This window comes from Pyrgilauda ruficollis, unplaced genomic scaffold (genome assembly GCF_017590135.1).
Source record: "Pyrgilauda ruficollis isolate IOZ18807 unplaced genomic scaffold, ASM1759013v1 scaffold34, whole genome shotgun sequence".
Taxonomy (NCBI): domain Eukaryota; kingdom Metazoa; phylum Chordata; class Aves; order Passeriformes; family Passeridae; genus Pyrgilauda; species Pyrgilauda ruficollis.
The window spans coordinates 264,612-280,148 of record NW_024524822.1 but is presented as its reverse complement, the minus strand read 5'-3'; the positions used below and the strand labels follow the sequence as shown (position 1 = coordinate 280,148).

The following is a 15,537-nucleotide window of genomic DNA, read 5'->3' as shown; positions in this document are numbered from 1 at the left end:
GTGCCCAGCCCGGGTCTGATGGCTGCAGAGCCTGCCAGGCTTGTGATCTGCTCACACCTTGGCTCTGGCACAGCCACTCTGAGGGGTCCAGAACACCATCAGGCTCTGCCCTGGCAGGGAGCCCTGCAGGGTCTGGCTGTCCCCCCATGTGCTGGCACAGCCCTGACCTGCCCCTGGGGCTGTTTGGAATTTCCCTGCTGCTGCCCAGGAACTCAGGGGCCTCTAACCCTCCTGACCTTGGAGCAGTGAGCAAGGAACCAGGAACTTGGAGCAGTGAGCATGCCCAGGAACTCGGGGGTGCCCAATGCCCTGCAGGCTGAGCTGGACCCTGGCCCAAGCTGAACTTCTTGCACCCACGGCTGCTGTGCTGGCCAGGTGCTCTCCAGACAGGTGCTGGGGTGACCTGTGAGCCCCCTTTGGAATTGCTGCATGGAACTTCTCACATGTGTGTGCAGGGTCTGGGGACAGACCCAGCCCCTTCTGTTGGGGGAGTGGGACAGAAGCTGGTGACAGCACAGCCTGAGGTGGGAGAGGGGTCACAGGACCCTTCCTTTTGTGCAAAGCCCCCTCCAGCCTGTCCCAAGGGACAGATCAAGCCCTGTGTTGCTGCTCTCACCCTGTGCCTTATGAGGAAAATCCAGGCTAGCAGAGCCCTGCTCTCATCTACAGCAGCTCCCCAGGGATGCTTGGAGAAGCCTGGGAAGGGAGAGGAAGGTGAGCTCTGCTCATAGAATTTCTGGGAGTTAAGTGTCATGTGGGGGGGAGCTTGTTCTGTGTTGATCAGAATGTCTGCTCATGGGGTGCTGCCTGCAGCGGGGCTGGGGGCTCTGGCCAGGTAGTGCCAGGAGGGACTGTGGAGACACTGGCTCAGCTGGGGAGATCTGGGCTGCTTTCAGGGTGGGAGCTGGTCCTCCTGCCCCAGCACATGTTTGGAAGGACTGTGGGAGAGTCGATGCTGCAGCAAAGCTCAGGCTGAGCTCTTCAGGCCATGGGCTTACTGCAGGAGGGGAAACGTGGCCTGTCAATCCCTCCCACTGGGAGCTTTTTCTTCCCCACCCTTCTGGTAGTGCTGATGCTGTCCGGGCCTTTTTTGGCTCTTAGCAGCTCTGGAGCTGGCAGCAGGAATTGTGCTTATGTGCTGCAGGCAGGGGCCCTGTCCTGGGCACAGCTCTGCCAGCCTGGCAGCCACATGGACAAACGCTGGACACAAGCCACCCCTGGATTTTTGTAGGGGTTTTTTTTCCCTTTTGACTACACTGTCAGCCTGGCACTGTGAACTGGGTTTTGTTTTCCTTGAGGGTGTAGTATGGTCAGAACCACTAATAAAAGCTGTTTGAACAGCATCGCTGTGTATGAGCCAGGGGGTCCTGGGCACAGCATGGGGGAGGATTGCGTCAGGGTAAGGGGTTTCTGTGCTGGGGGATTCATTCTGTGCTGGGAACTCTCCCCAGCTCCTGTGTCCCTGCAGGAGATTCTCAGACAAGGAGGGAACGGCGGGGGGGGGGGGGGGTCTGTAATGGGAAGGGAAGGAGCTGGGGTCTGGCTGCTGGAGCTCCACTGGGCAAAAGGCCAGTGGGAGCCAGTGCAGCAGTGCTGGGCCAGTGGTTCCAGTGGTTCTACTGCTGCTAAGGCAAATCCAACACTCCTGTTCCTGGGTTGTAACAGCTCTGAGCTCCTCCAGAACAGGCTGCTTTATCCCTCACTGCTGTTGGGAGCCCAGTGCCTGCAGGATGCCTGTTCCTGCCCCTCCCAAGCTGCAGCACCAGCCCAGGGAATAAACCTGAGGGCAGCAGCCTGGTGGCCTTTACTCACTGTGTATGGAAGAGAGAAATGACCATGGGCAAGGAATGACCATGGGCACCTGTCCCCTCTGGGAAGCCCCCAGATCCCCTTCATACCACAGCAGCTGCTGCACCAGGGAGACGCAAAGGGCAATGAGGGGACAGTGGCATTGCAGCTCAGGAGGCTGCTGTGGCACAGGAATGCCAAACAGCATTGGAGGGCTCTCTGCTTACCCCTATTCCGTGCCTGTTAGTGCTTGGAAAAACATAAATCCAGGAGGGATCTAGCTGCTGGCCTGTCCTGGAGCCTGCAGTGTTCAGCCCTGGCTGCCATGGGTGCTTGCTGCCCTCAGGCCATCCCCTGCCTCTCTCCTGTTGCTCACAGCTCTACCCACACGCCCCCCGCCAGGGCAGGTAACCACAGGCTGGGCAGCAGCTCCTGCAGTGCTCCAGCCCAGCCCTGTGACAGTCCTGGCCTCAGCTCTGCTTCAACAGCGCAGTGCTTAGAAAAACAAGCTCACATTGCAGAGATGCTTTAGCAGAGTATTTATTCGATGCCAGAGTGAAGAGCAAAACTCAGTACAAACAACACCTCAGTGCCTTGCTTGCTGCTGCACCGAGCCATGGGTGGAGAGTTCACAGTTGGGGGAGGAAGGGGAGGCCGTTCCTTCACTGTGTGACTGGACAGAGTAGGATGTGGAGCCTGTGTGCACACACAGGAAGGAACCCCTAATTTCATGACAGAAAACCTGAGTACGGGGGTTTTGGATGAAGGTGGGGCACAGCAGGACACAGGTGCTGACCCTCCTGCTGCAGAGGCTGTTAAAGCCATCAGTGCCATTGTGACAGAAGATGCCACCTCTGTCAGGTTTATCAGCAACCCCAGATTGGGAATGGCACAGGCACCTGCACTGGAGCTTCCAGGGGGGCCCCAAAATGCCTCCCCCTGTGGTTCCTTCCCAGCCCTGCTTCCAGGAGTGACAGCAGCTCCTCAGGACCCCGTCTAGGCCAGGTCAAGATCAGGAGCTTCATTTTAGGCTCTGACATTTGGGTACTTGCTACAGGGACAGAAGCTCAAGGGACAGACAGTGAACACCACTGAGTCCATAATAACTCCAAGTGACCATCCCCACTGCCTGTGGGGTCCTGGAGGAGCTGACCCCCTCCATGGTGGGTCAGCCCCAGGGACAGGGAGCTTATTCAGCTGTCAGGAGGGCAGCAGCTGCAGGCAGGAGGGCTCCATCCCCATCACCTGCAGGAGAATGAATACCTGCAGCACTTGTGGGTGCCTACACCTATTCACAGAGAACATACCAAAAGAACCTAAAGTGCCATGGGTAGCATGGGCAGGAGGTAAGCTGTCCTCATGGGTACCCCAGAAAGGGACAGCAGATCCCCCACAATAAATACGTTCCCGATCCATAGCTTATTGAAGTGCTACTCAGAGGAAGACAGAGGCAAAGCCAGCACCATGTGACCACCAGCCCTCCCCCCTCCCAAGTTTGGAAACTGGCAATACCAATACACAGACCCTGGGGCCAGTCAGGCTCCCAGCCCTGGCCCTGCTGCCCCCTCACTGCCCCCAGTCCCTGCTGCCCTCCTGGGCAGAGGTGCCATGGGGAAGAGGCACTTGACATTCCGCAGCAGCCAGACGAGTTGCCCATGGAGCTTTGGGACAAACACACATTAATAAAACGCCAATATTAGGAGAGTCCTGCAGTCAGGCAGCACAGCTGCACCGTGGCTCCTGCCACTTTGCAGCTGGTGGCTCCCAGTGTGGCTGGCCACGTACCCAGCTCACACAGGCCCACACTGGACGTGCCTCAGTGTCCCCTGTGCCAGAGCTCACCCAGAGAGCTATGCCCAAGTAGCGATGCTGGTGAGAAGCTGTGGGAGCCCACCCTGCAGTGACCAGCTCAGCTGCTGCCCAACAGAACCACAACAGGGCCCCAGCTCTTATGTCCTGTCTGAAGCCGATGCTTCAAGGAGGAGGCGATTCCTGCTGCCAGGGCCCCTCCTGGCTCAGCCATAGGATCTGTGTGCCTAGAGCTCATCTCTGTGCAGGGCTCAGGGCTCTGTGAGATCAGAAGGAGGTGCTGCAGTGAGGAAGCTGCAGGAGCAGATGTACCTGGGTTCAGCTTTTCTGGTTCAAGAGCCAGGAGAAGAGCAGTTTCCTGGGCCGAGGCCTCCTGGCCTGCCGGATGCGCACGGCCCGTGGGGACCGCCACACCTTGATGGTGGTGTCATCACTGGCTGTCAGCAGCAGCTCCTGCTCCACCGGGCTGAATGCCACTGAGTTCACCACGTTGTCATGCTGCAGCTTGGCCAGGCAGATGTTGTAGTGCCGGTCCCAGATGTAGCCGTGTCGATCCTCTGCCCCGCTGGGGTGAAGAGACAGTGGTCAGGGTGTCCCACAGGTCCCAGTGTCAGCCCAGCAGCCCCAACACCCTGCCCTTCCCTCTCCTGTCCTTCCACAGGGAGGGGGGCAGAGGGTACCCAAGGCCCTGTCTCCATGAGCTTCATACTTCACAGGCAGCTCCCTCTGGGATCCAGGGCCCCTCAGCTCACCCCGCAGCACCTACAGCCCCAAGAAGGGCATTTGCCACCTGCCACCAAACACACCACAGCCCCAGATTTACCCTTTCCTCCGGGATTTACAGCAGGACCAGGGCAGCCCCCTTTATTAGCACTTTGCAAGTCAGTCCCTCTGTTCTTGCCAGTCCCACTCCCTTCCAACACGCAGGAGTGTTCTGCTCACCTGACCATCACATAGCAACAGGCCCAGGCCTTCCCAGATGCAGGATCAGGATCCTGCCCACCCCCTCACCTCGCTACAAAGTCCCTGCTGACGTCCAGGAAGATGAAGAAGCACTCCTCATTGGGTGTGTAGGCCCGGTGTGCGCGCAGCGCTCGCTTCACCTCCTTCATGGTCTTCAGGTCAAACACGTGCAGGTCGATCTCCTCCGCGATGGGAGGCGGCTGCATCGGATCCGAGATGACGCAGTCCCGTGGCCAGGCCCGGCTGTTCACATACAGGTACCTTGGGGAGGGCAGGGAGGGGTTACCTGCACTGCACCAGAGCTCACAGAGCCCGCTGGCACAGCAAGGATGAAGCTTGCAGCCCAGCTCACTGAAATCCAGGCTGAAACAGGGAACAGGCTGCTGGAACGCTCCTGGCCATGGAAAGGACCACTGCACCTGAAAGGTGACGCTAGGGGTCAGGTGACACCTCTCTAATCTCACTGAAACTATCTTTAAGGATGGGGCTGTCTTCTGGGCAGCACATGAAGTGGGGCTCTGCCCCCCTGCTCCGTTCAGGTGAGACCCCACCTGCAGAGCTGCCTCCAGCTCTGGGAACCCAACAAAGAAGGATGTGGAGATGCTCGACTCCAGAGAAGGCCACAGAGATGCTCCAAGGGCTGGAGCCTCTCTGCTCTGAAGCCAGGCTGGGAGAGCTGGGGGTGTTCAGCTTGGAGAAGAGAAGGCTCCAGAGACACCTCAGAGTCCTTTCCAGTGCCTAAAGGGGCTCCAGGAGAGCTGGAGAGGGACTTTGGACAAGGGATGGAGAGACAGGACACAGGGAATGGCTTCCCACTGCCAGAGGGCAGGGATGGATGGGATACTGGGAATAAACTGTTCCCTGTGAGGGTCGGAAGGCTCTGGCACAGGATACCTAGAGCAGCTGTGGCTGCCCCTGGATCCCTGGAAGTGTTCAAGGCCAAGTGGACAGAGCTTGGAGCAGCCTGGGACAGTGGAAGGTGTCCCATGGCAGGGCGTGGGGATTAGATGTTTTTTAAGCTACCTTCCAACACAAACCACCCTAAGATTCTATCTTAGGAGATCTACCTCAGAAACAAGACACATTGGTGTGGGCAGCTCCTCCACTCTTAGAAGGAACCACCCTGTCCTGAGCTGGCTCAGGAACACACTCCTGCCATGGCTGGGGGGGAAGCTCAGCAGTAACACACCATCATCGCCTGTATCAGCAGGCACCCAATTCATCAGGCACCATACTTCATGTCCTGATCACCCCACAGAGCCTGTGAGCAGCTCTTGCCCACCCTGGCAGTTGCTGAAGCCCTCTGTGCTCACCGGTGGTCAGGGGAGAGGCCCATGCCAATGATGTGCCCATGGATGTCGATGACGTGATCCAGGGAGTCAAAGAACTCATCCGAGCGCCGTTCCTCCCCCAGCACTGGCCCTGCAGTCGTCATCTGATGGGGCAGGATCCTTTTAATCCCTGTGGGACAGAAAGCAGACGGAGGCAGTTCCACAGGCTGCTGCCAGCAGGGCTGGGGGAGGTCCCAGGCTTCGGGGAGGGGCTTGCCTTGGTACAGCTAAGAAAGGAGATCCAGCTTGCTGTGCAAGGTCTGGGACAGGGCTGCTGTCCTGGCCAGGCTCCTTCAGCTCACTGGGTTTGGACCAGGACCCTGCCCATGAGCAAGCTCCTGACACATCCAACCCCAGACAGGGAGATCCCAGTGCCTGTGGGTACAGCCAAACCTTGCCTCAGCCCATCTCTGGAGCACATAGAAGCTGCGTTGGTGCAGGAGACACGCTAGTTGTAGAAGGGTTTTTCTCCAAATGATTCCCTGGGCTGAGCCCATTCTCTGCAGTAGCCAGCCTGAAGCAGCCCAGCAGATGCACTGGCTGTGGCAGGGCTTTCCCCTGACACTGTCAAGTGCAGGAGGGGATCTGTCCCAGAAAGTTCAAAGTACAGACATTTAAACCCAAACTGTGCTCAAGTTCAGCTTCTGAACCTCCTGACTAAATGAGACAAGTGATGGGTCAAGCCCTGTCCCTTCCAGCTCTGAAGAGGTCCAAAACACAAACTGATCCATAAATGGTCCATCCCCAACGGCTTCCTGGAGGACCCCTGTGAGCCTCAGTAGCTTCTGGGCACACACAGGCTTCATCCTCAGCAGGTCCAGGGGGAGCTGGAAGGTGGCCCAGCCCGACCATCCCATCCCATCACCCCTCTGCGGGAATTGCTAACAACACCTTTGATTTTAGCTGTCTCCTGCAGCCCAACAAGACACAGTGACACCCCACTACAGCTCATGTCCAAGGCCATTCCTAATATTTCTGCCCCTGAGCCTGGGACCTTTGAGACAGGACTAGTGTTCTTCCACCCCACTGGTGCTGCTCACCAGCATCTTCATCCTCACTTCCACAGCACCATGCTCCCTGTTCCAAACTCAAACACACATGAGTCAGCAGGCCAGGCTGCTCAACCTGGAATCATCATGAGAAACAGGAACTTGATTCCACGCTGGAGCAGCACTGCATAGAGTGAGAGGTGAGCACAGAGTGAGCTCCTTCAGGTCCTGTGGGCACAGAGCAGGTGCACAGGGCCAGTTCTGCACACAAACCAAAGGACAAACGACACTGCAGTGACTCACGGTGGGACAGGATCTGAGCCAGTATCCAGCCTGCAAGCAGCAGCCTGTACTGCAAGTGCTGGCTGCCAGCCAGAGTCACAGAGCTCAAAGGCGTCGCACAAATCCCTCAGCCCTGGGACGCTGCGGAGGAATTCGGGAGCCCAGAGGCCCTGCCTCGGTGTGTGGCAGGCTGCAGTCCGTGAGGTGGCCTTGGCTCAGCCCAGGGCTGAGTCACCACGGCTGTCTGCAAACCCAGCCCACAGGCAGGAGCACGAAGCAGAGCTCATTCAGTCCAGGTCATATTCCTAACTGAGGTGGGCAAAGACTAAGTTGCTTACAGCTCTGGAAACTGCCTTCCCCCGCCTTACTGGGCTGTACTGGTGTGGGACCATGTAATGGGAAAGTCAGGAGAGCAAGAAAGCAAGGCTGTAACTGTGTGAGCAGTGAAAAGAACTGAAACTGTCTGGCTTCATAGCAGTCTTGTCTGAGAGCAGCTCCCTCCTTCCCCACACTCCTGGTCCTTTCCACCTCTGTCACCTTTAGGGTCTCTTGGGGAAACAGCCAGTCTCCCTGCTCCTGCCCCCCACTGAGGAGCTCCCTGCAGGGTTTCCTGTAAATTCAGACTTTGCTAGACCTGTTGTCTTAACAGGGGTACTCCAGATGAGAGCAAGTGACATCCTAACACAGGACAAGGTCACCTGCAATGCCATGGCCTGGTGCATGCTGCACCCACAGCACATTGCACCCCACTAGTACAGTGGAGGAGGCTGCAACCTGCCTTGCTCACCACACAAACACAGGCTGGGGCAGTGAATAATCCCCTTGGAAACCTCCCCAGTCCCAAGTGTCTCACTGAGGCTGGATGCCCACAAAAGGGTGATCCCGCCCATGGCAGAGGGGAGGCAGGCAAGGGGCAGGGGCACTGCACAAGTGACTCACACATCAACCCCATGCTGCTCAGACCAGCCCTGTCTACCCCCACAAGAGAACAGGACTGAGGTCCCTCCACACACTCCTCCAGGGCAACTGCTGTTCTGCCCCTACACGCACTGCTGCTCATGGCTGGTGTCCTTAACCAGAAGCTCCTTCTTGCTTTTCTGCTCAGCCCTTGCCATGACTTCAGCCACGTGTCATACTGGCAGCAACAAAACAACCCTCAGGCAAGTGGTGGAGGTGAAACTCCCCACAGTGATGGGGTCTCTCAGAACCCAGAGCAAACCCCAGCTCACACCTCGCGATCAGATGGCAGAAAGACCAAGCCTTTGTGCAGAAAGACCCAAATCCCAAGTGCAGCTGCAGCCCAGGGAGCCCGGCTGTCCCAGGCTCAGACCCAGCCTTACCTATCTGGTGCGGGGAGTAGGTGAGGCATCCTGTGGTGAAGATCAAGTACTTTGTCTTACTGTTGCTGTCTGTGGGGAGCAGGTTTGGCTCGGGCGGTTTAGTTCTGTTTCGCACAAACAGCTCGGCCACCTTTGTCTCCAGCTCTGTCTCGGTCATGGCAGGCCTCATGTGGCCCTCCATGATACCATCAAAGAGCTGCTGCAGCCCATGCTCTGCTGGCACACCCCCAGCATCCGGCAATTCCTGTACGGCTGGCTCCGGAGGCGGCTTGGGCTTGGCCCCTTCTTCCTCACTGTCACTGCCGAGATCAAAGACGGGGCAGGTGGAGGAAGCAGCCAGCTGCTCCTCGTAGTCCAGGAGCAGATCCGGGGAATCGTACCGGCTGCAGTCAGCCACCATCACAGTCCGGATGGTGCTGGCATTCAGGTTCTGGATTTTGAACAGTCTCTTCACTACATTCACATTCTCAGACTCAATGCCCTGCAAGCAGAGGGGAGAAGTGAGCAGGAACCACCCCAAGTCACTCCCACAGCTCAAACCAAGACGTGAGCTAGCGCAGTGACACCAGCCCCCATGGATCCCTCCACACCGTGTGTGGGGCACTGACACAACAAGGGGCCCCAGACTTGCCAGCTCTACCGAGCTCCTTCCTATCCTGGATGGAGACAGAGCAAGGGAAAACGTTCCTGCAGGCAGGCAGCAGTGGAGCGAGGAAGCACAGCAGCTGGGCAGCCCTGCTGCCACCATACCCTGAGGTAATCAGCTGGTGCTACCTGGTGCTTTACAGTGCAGGGCCAGGAGCTGGACTTGATCCTTGTGGGTCTCTTCCACCTTAGGATGCTCTACATTCTATGACTGACAAGGATTTCAGGAACAGGCCCTGTGATAAGCATGAAGTAGGATCCCTCTGGCCCACAACAGCAGTGGCAGAGAATCCTTGTGCTCCTGGAGTGTGCTTGTACCCCTCAGCAGAGGCAGCTTGGTATCTGCTCCAGACACACAGAGCAGGTCCCTCTCTGCCTCACTGTTCCCAGCCTGCAGCTGTACTCCCACACCCCTGTTATGGGCAAGGTCCTTCCTGGCCTCTCAGGGATGGAAGGTGTAATGCTGGTGTAATGCCTCAATGTAGCTGAGATGTGGCTGTGGGAAGAGTCTCTGCTACCACAGGATTTTACCTGGGGTTAGCATCTTGTTAAAATCACAAAACATGGGGATGTGCAGGTGTGGCACTGAAACAGAGGCAAAACATGGTGAACACGACTCAGCAGCCCAAGTGCCAGGGAGGGAACGAGCAGTTTGGGGCCAGCACACTCGGCACTCTGAGTCTCACCACAGAATCAGAGACAGCACCTGGCCCAAGAAACCTCAGCAAGGCCAGGCAGGACCGAGCTCAGCCTCCAGCTCACACAAACACAGTGAGCTACCAAGTGGGAGAAGGGCCATTTCTGGGACACACGCCAGGCTACAGCAGTCCCAGGACCAGCTTCGGACTATCGAGGACCTCAGCAGCCCCTGCTGGGCAATGCACGCTGTGGAGCACTGCAGCCAACAAACACCTCAGCCTAATTAATGTGGCAAAAGTTAATGAGATCTGAGGGCAGAGTTAGAATATTGTAGTGAGTACCACAACACTGAGCATGGAGAAACGTCATGCAAGGGTTGCCTTGAGCTCAGGATCCTGAGGGCAAGTCAGAGGAGACAAACAGGGAGGACAGGAGGATTGAGCCATCCTCCCTGCAGCTTTCCCTCCCCCAGGAGCCAGCAGAAAGCTGCACTGCCTGTGAAGCTGGAAGGAAAGCAGCTCACCTGGAAAGCATTGTTCAGCCACAGCACCGAGCAGGAGGTTATGCGCCCAATCCGATGCAGATTGCCTGATATCAAGTTGGTTTCATTCAGCCAGCAGCCAAACACATCATAGGGCTTATTCCTCACCCTGGAAAGCAGAGTGAAGTTCTCTGCAAGGGAAACATGAGTGTGAGGCAGTGACTTCCAGCAAGAGCTCTGAAGAAACCGTGTGGGACAAAGGAAGTGGATCAAGGTCTCTGTAGGAGAGGCCAACCCCCATGCAGCTCCCAGCCACTGCTACAGAGACAGATTATTTCTCTTTTCTCCAGAGAAGTGTGATGATACCTTGCACAAAGGAAACCAAAATAACAGGCCAGTGCACAGAGCCAAAGCAATTCAACCTCCCACCCTTTCCCTGAGCGGGGCCCAGAGCAGGTCCTGGGGACAAGAACGAGTTAAACACATACAGAATTTCCCTCCCACCCCTGCGGCTTGGGGCCTCTCCAGCCAAGACAGCTGTGCACTCCTGCTTCCTGCTGCACTCCTGATTGCTGGTACTGTGGGACTCTGCACAAAGATGGTGAGATAACAGCAGGGATAAGCCTCACACACAGAGCTGCAGCAGAAGTGAAAGAAGCTTAGGTGACAACACCTAAGAAAGCCCTGTGAGACCTAAGGGTGAGACTAGGGCCACAAAGGTGACCTGAGAGCTAGATGCAGCCACTTTCCTCTGGAGATGGGCTGAGAGAGCTGGATGTGTCCAGCCTGAAGAAGAGAAGGCTCTGGAAAGACCTTAGAGCCCCTTCCAGTGCCTAAAGGGGCTCCAGGAGAGCTGGAGTGGGACTGGGGACAAGGCATGGAGAGACAGGACACAGGGAATGGCTCCCACTGCCAGAGGGCAGGGATGGATGGGATATTGGGAATTAGGAATTGTTCCCTGGGAGGGTGGGCAGGCCCTGGCACAGGGTTCCCAGAGCAGCTGTGGCTGCCCCTGGATCCCTGGAAGTGTCTAAGGCCAGGCTGGATGAGGCTTGGAGCAGCCTGGGACAGTGGAAGGTGTCCCTGCCACGGCAGGGGGTTGGAATAAGCTGAACTTTAAGGTCTCTCCCAACCCAAACCATTCCAGATTTTTGTAGCTCTATGCCTAACACCACATATGCCAGAGGCAGAGGCTTCAAGATACGTGCTGTGGATAACCCTTGCCCAGACTGACACTTAGAAGAGAAGTGAGGGTAAACACACGAAACACTGCCTTGAGGTGCTGCTGTAGTAACCTGAACAGAGTTAAGGTTGTCTTTGAGGTTTCCCTCCAGAACCGTGATTGGAACCCCTCAGCTCAGGAGTCAGGATGAGCTGAGACAAGGCTACTGCACACCCAAAGAAGAAGGGAACCCCCTGACCCAGCCGCAGGGAGCCCCAGGGAAGCCCCACTTACCCATGCTGATCACAGCAATCTCCCCGGAGGAGGAGTTGTGAGGCCCCACAAAGACACCGGATACCAGCAGGAGGGAGTCATCAGAGTTGAACTGGGAGAACTGGGTGTAGCTCCAGTTGTATGGCCTCATGTTGGAGCTGTGCTGCAGGGAGATGTCCAGCTCATTGCTCCAGATCTACAGAGAGACGGAGAGTCAGGAAGCTGCTGAGAAGGCTGAGAGTGGTTCTGCTTTATCTGTTCTGCCAGTACTCAACGGGACATGAAAAACAAAAACCCCATTTAACTGCCTCCCACTCATCACACCCCTGTCCATTCCCCTGACAGAAAATGGAGAGGGGCCAATGGAGAACTGCTGCTCCATTGGCCAGAGAAGGTGTTCAGGCAGTGAATGGTGCTACCACAGCTGGGTTTCCAGCATGTTCAGACAGATTCCTCCCATGACAACCACTCAGGGAAGACATGATCCACTGCAGTGGATGACTATCTCTCCAGTCTCCATCAGACCCAGGGCACAACAGGACACTGATCTGCACCTAGAAAGCAAAGCACCTCGGCCACCTCCACACACGCTCGGGCTGGAGCTAGAACACACAGCCTCAAGGCTACATTTGCAAGGGTCATTAGTTCTATGGCTTAGAAGACAGCTCAGCACCCACAGGAACCAGCCCAAATCCAGGGACATCTGGTCAAACCCCTCCAGACTTCCCAAAGGCTGCTCAGGGCTAAGCCCCACTGGACCGAGGCTGCAAGAGCTGGACAGGGCACCTACCACTTTACCTTGACCGTGCAGTCTTTGGAGCATGATGCAAACAGGCAGCCAGAGTGGGAGAAGCTCAGGTGCAAAACCTGGTCATTATGCTCCTTCAGGGCCTGCACCTCCACACAAGGGATGGTGTCGTAGAGCCTCTGGAACTCATCGTACCACGAGACAGCACCTGCAGCACAGAGCGGGGCACGGGACACAAGTGTGAGTGGAGGGAAGCAGAGCTGGGCTAAACATGGCACCAGGCTTCAATAAACCAATCCAATAAAGCAATCCTGGCTCCTGAGCACGGCTAGGAGCTCTGCTGGGGCACCAGCCCAGGGCTGCAGCTCAGCTATCAGCCCTCAGCATTTCCCTCAGCAGCTCCCCTACTCCCACATACAAAACCCCTTTCTCCAGTACACAGACAGCTCCACACACTTCTGCTTTCCAAACCAGCACAGCCCCTGCTGGAGCAGCCCGGGAAGAGGTGCTGGCTGTCAGAGCAAAACCTTGCTCAGGACAAAACAGTCCTGAGAAGGAAAACGTGCACCAGCACAACCAAATCAACCAGGTGGGGCAAGAGGGAAGCTGGGAAGCTGCCCCTCACCATAGCCAGCTCTGCACTGATTACCTCTGTCTTGTCTGACACAGAATTAAGATGGCTCTAGAAAGGGTCTGGGACCAGGAAAAAAAACATCTCCATGAGACAAGAGACTTGAAAAAATGAAAGAGAAGAAGAGAGGCTGGGCATAGTGTGCTGAGCACAGCCTGGGGCACACTGAGGGGAGTCTTACTGATGGACAATAAAAAACAAATAAAGAAAATTTTTAATGAAGGGCCTGGCCAGGCAGCCTACAGACTTCTTGTAGCAGCAAATCCCAGAGAAGCAAAGAGGATTAGACATGTATATGGATAAGGGCCAACTTTCCCAGTGACACTGAACAGGACTGAAGGATTTTTTGGAATACGCTGCAGCCCAGGAGGCATCTGCTCCTGCAGGCAGGGACCAGCTTGCTGCCAGCACATCCCACTGCTGCTCAAGGCTTCAACCCCCTCCAAACCACCTGGTCGTAGCCCATCCAGCTGGGAAAAGCCTGGGCAGGCCCCATTTGGCCAAGGAAACCCAACATTTCACCTTACAGACCCACTGGACATCATTCCTGTAACCAAGTGGCTGCCCAGGGCAGCCAGGCTGGCAGAGCTGCCCCACACTCCTGCTCCAGCCCCTGCCCACGCCTGCCAGCTGTCCCTGTCCTGCTGCCATGTGCAGGGTGCCCACAGCTCCAGCAGCCAGGGAGGTGCCTGAATACACCAGGCTGAGCTACACCAACTGCTTGATCCTAATTAGTGCTCAAGAACAGGGCTGGCAGCTGACTAAGCTGCTCCAGGAGGCTGGGAGGGAACAAGCTTGGTCAAAAGGCTTCAGAAAAACCCTAAAGAGAACATCCTCAGCCCCATGGAGCTCCCAGGGTCTGCAAGAGCAAAGTCACACAGCCTGCAGGAGTCCCATTGACATCCACCTCCCCCGAGAGCCCTTCTGCAGTGGTGTTCCTGCTGCAAGGAGATCAGCTCCCAGTGCCTGATCCTTGGCATTTCTTTCTGCCCTTCTGTAGCCACTGCTGCTCACAACCCAGGATCCAATTCCTCAGCCACAGCTGGGGGCCCCCTGCACAGTCCTCCCATGCCCCACCACCCACTGGGAATGAGCTGCTTGGAGAGAAAGCCCCCTAGGCAGCAAGGGCTCCTGCTGCCAGGTCCCAGCTGGTGTGACAGAGCTGGCCCATCCTCCCAGGCTGCACCAAACGGCTTCCAGCACTGGCTGCTCAGCAGGGAGCAGAGCTGTGATCACACGACTGCCACCCCCAAACCTTCTCACAGCTCGGCCAGGGACAGCCCTGCCAGGCTCTGTCAGCTCCTGCTGTGAGCCCAGATCAAGTCCAACCTGCCCTGGTGCTGTGGGGCAGCTGCTGACTCTGCACTGTCCCCAGCGCTGTCACAGGGCCACACATCCCTCAGACAGACGCCGGTGTCCCTGCACAGCCCAGCCCTGGGACCCTCGAAGCAGCCAACAGTGCTTGTGGCTCTGCTCCAGCCGGGGAAGGACAGAGCTGCAGCAGAGGGGCCAAGCCAGCAGCGATTCCACAGATCCCTTCCATGAAGGCTGGGATGCAGCAGCATGTGGTGACTCAGTGCAACTCCCGGGATCTCCTTGGACCGCAGCTACAGAGAGCACCTGCCTAGAGAGCTCAGGAAACTTTCTTTCTGCGGAAAGAAGGGAAAGGCAAAGCATTTTCAGCCCTCTGACCGCCATGTCAGACCCAGAGCCGTTCCCGTGCACATCTCAGCCCGCGGCACCGTGACACAGCCGAGGCAGCGCGGCTCAGGGGTTCCGGCACCCGACAGCGGCGGGCAGAGGGCGGAGCGGGGGAGCGCACTCTCGGTCCCGGGCTGAGCCCCGCGCCCCGGAGCGCACCTGGGTGCCGCGGCACATCCCGGGACACGCGGTAGTAGCGGTAGAAAAGCTCCTTCCACAGGAATTCGTCGCGGGCCACGGCGCGCCACTGCTGGCAGACCAGCCCCACTGAGAGCACGTCGGCGTGGTCCAGGTACAGAAAGATCTCGAACAGGACGGTGTCTGGGAGCCGGGGGCAGCCCGCGTCCATCGTGTCATTCTGCCGCCGCGCCTGCAACCGAGCGGGGTGCCGCTGTCAGGCCCGGAACGGGGACCCGCACCCGCCGCGGGCCCGCGGCTCCCTTCGTGCCGTGCCCGGTGCCCTGGCGGCGCCCGTGGCCGGTGTTCCCCCCTCGCTGTGCCCGGTTTCCCCGGTGTCCCCCCCCCGTTACGTGCCGTGCCCGGTGTCCCCGCTGTCCCCCCGCACCTCGGCGGCTCCGCTGCCCCCGCCCCGCCGCGCCACTTCCGGCCGGCGCTCCCGGCGCTCCCCCGCCAGCCAATCACGGAGCGCGTCCAGCCGCAGCCCCGACGGCTCGAGCACAGAGCTCCCCGCAGCGTGCCAGGCACAGCGAGCCGAGCGCAGCGCGATCGCTCACGAGTGCCCCTGCAGGGGCGGT

The 15,537-nt window shown here is 57.8% G+C and overlaps 1 protein-coding gene across 2 annotated transcripts; it reads right to left on the bottom strand.

Annotated features, from left to right (window-relative positions):
• Window positions 1–2,312: 2,312 nt before the first annotated feature.
• Window positions 2,313–15,474, bottom strand: FBXW5 (F-box and WD repeat domain containing 5). Of its 2 annotated transcripts, none has more exons than XM_041474811.1 (9): window positions 15,348–15,474; window positions 14,942–15,152; window positions 12,501–12,658; window positions 11,724–11,898; window positions 10,310–10,458; window positions 8,503–8,983; window positions 5,874–6,021; window positions 4,609–4,821; window positions 2,313–4,162 (listed from the first exon to the last, which is right to left on the bottom strand). In XM_041474811.1, the coding sequence occupies exons 2-9, from the start codon at window positions 15,129–15,131 to the stop codon at window positions 3,916–3,918; spliced, it is 1,761 nt and encodes a 586-aa protein (XP_041330745.1). In that variant the 5' UTR covers window positions 15,132–15,152; window positions 15,348–15,474; the 3' UTR covers window positions 2,313–3,915. The 2 variants fall into 2 exon arrangements, with proteins under 2 accessions (XP_041330745.1, XP_041330744.1); XM_041474810.1 differs by having other exon boundaries at window positions 15,317–15,473.
• Window positions 15,475–15,537: the final 63 nt, after the last annotated feature.

Excerpts from the sequence above, each read along its gene's own strand:
- FBXW5 (XM_041474811.1), bottom strand. The coding sequence starts at position 15,131 with ATGGACGCGGGCTGCCCCCGGCTCCCAGACACCGTCCTGTTCGAGATC. Across the intron at positions 10,459-11,723 it reads GATTGCTGTGATCAGCATGG|AGAACTTCACTCTGCTTTCC; the intron begins GTAAGTGGGGCT and ends TTTCCCTTGCAG. Across the intron at positions 4,163-4,608 it reads AGCAGGGACTTTGTAGCGAG|CGGGGCAGAGGATCGACACG; the intron begins GTGAGGGGGTGG and ends TCTTCACCCCAG.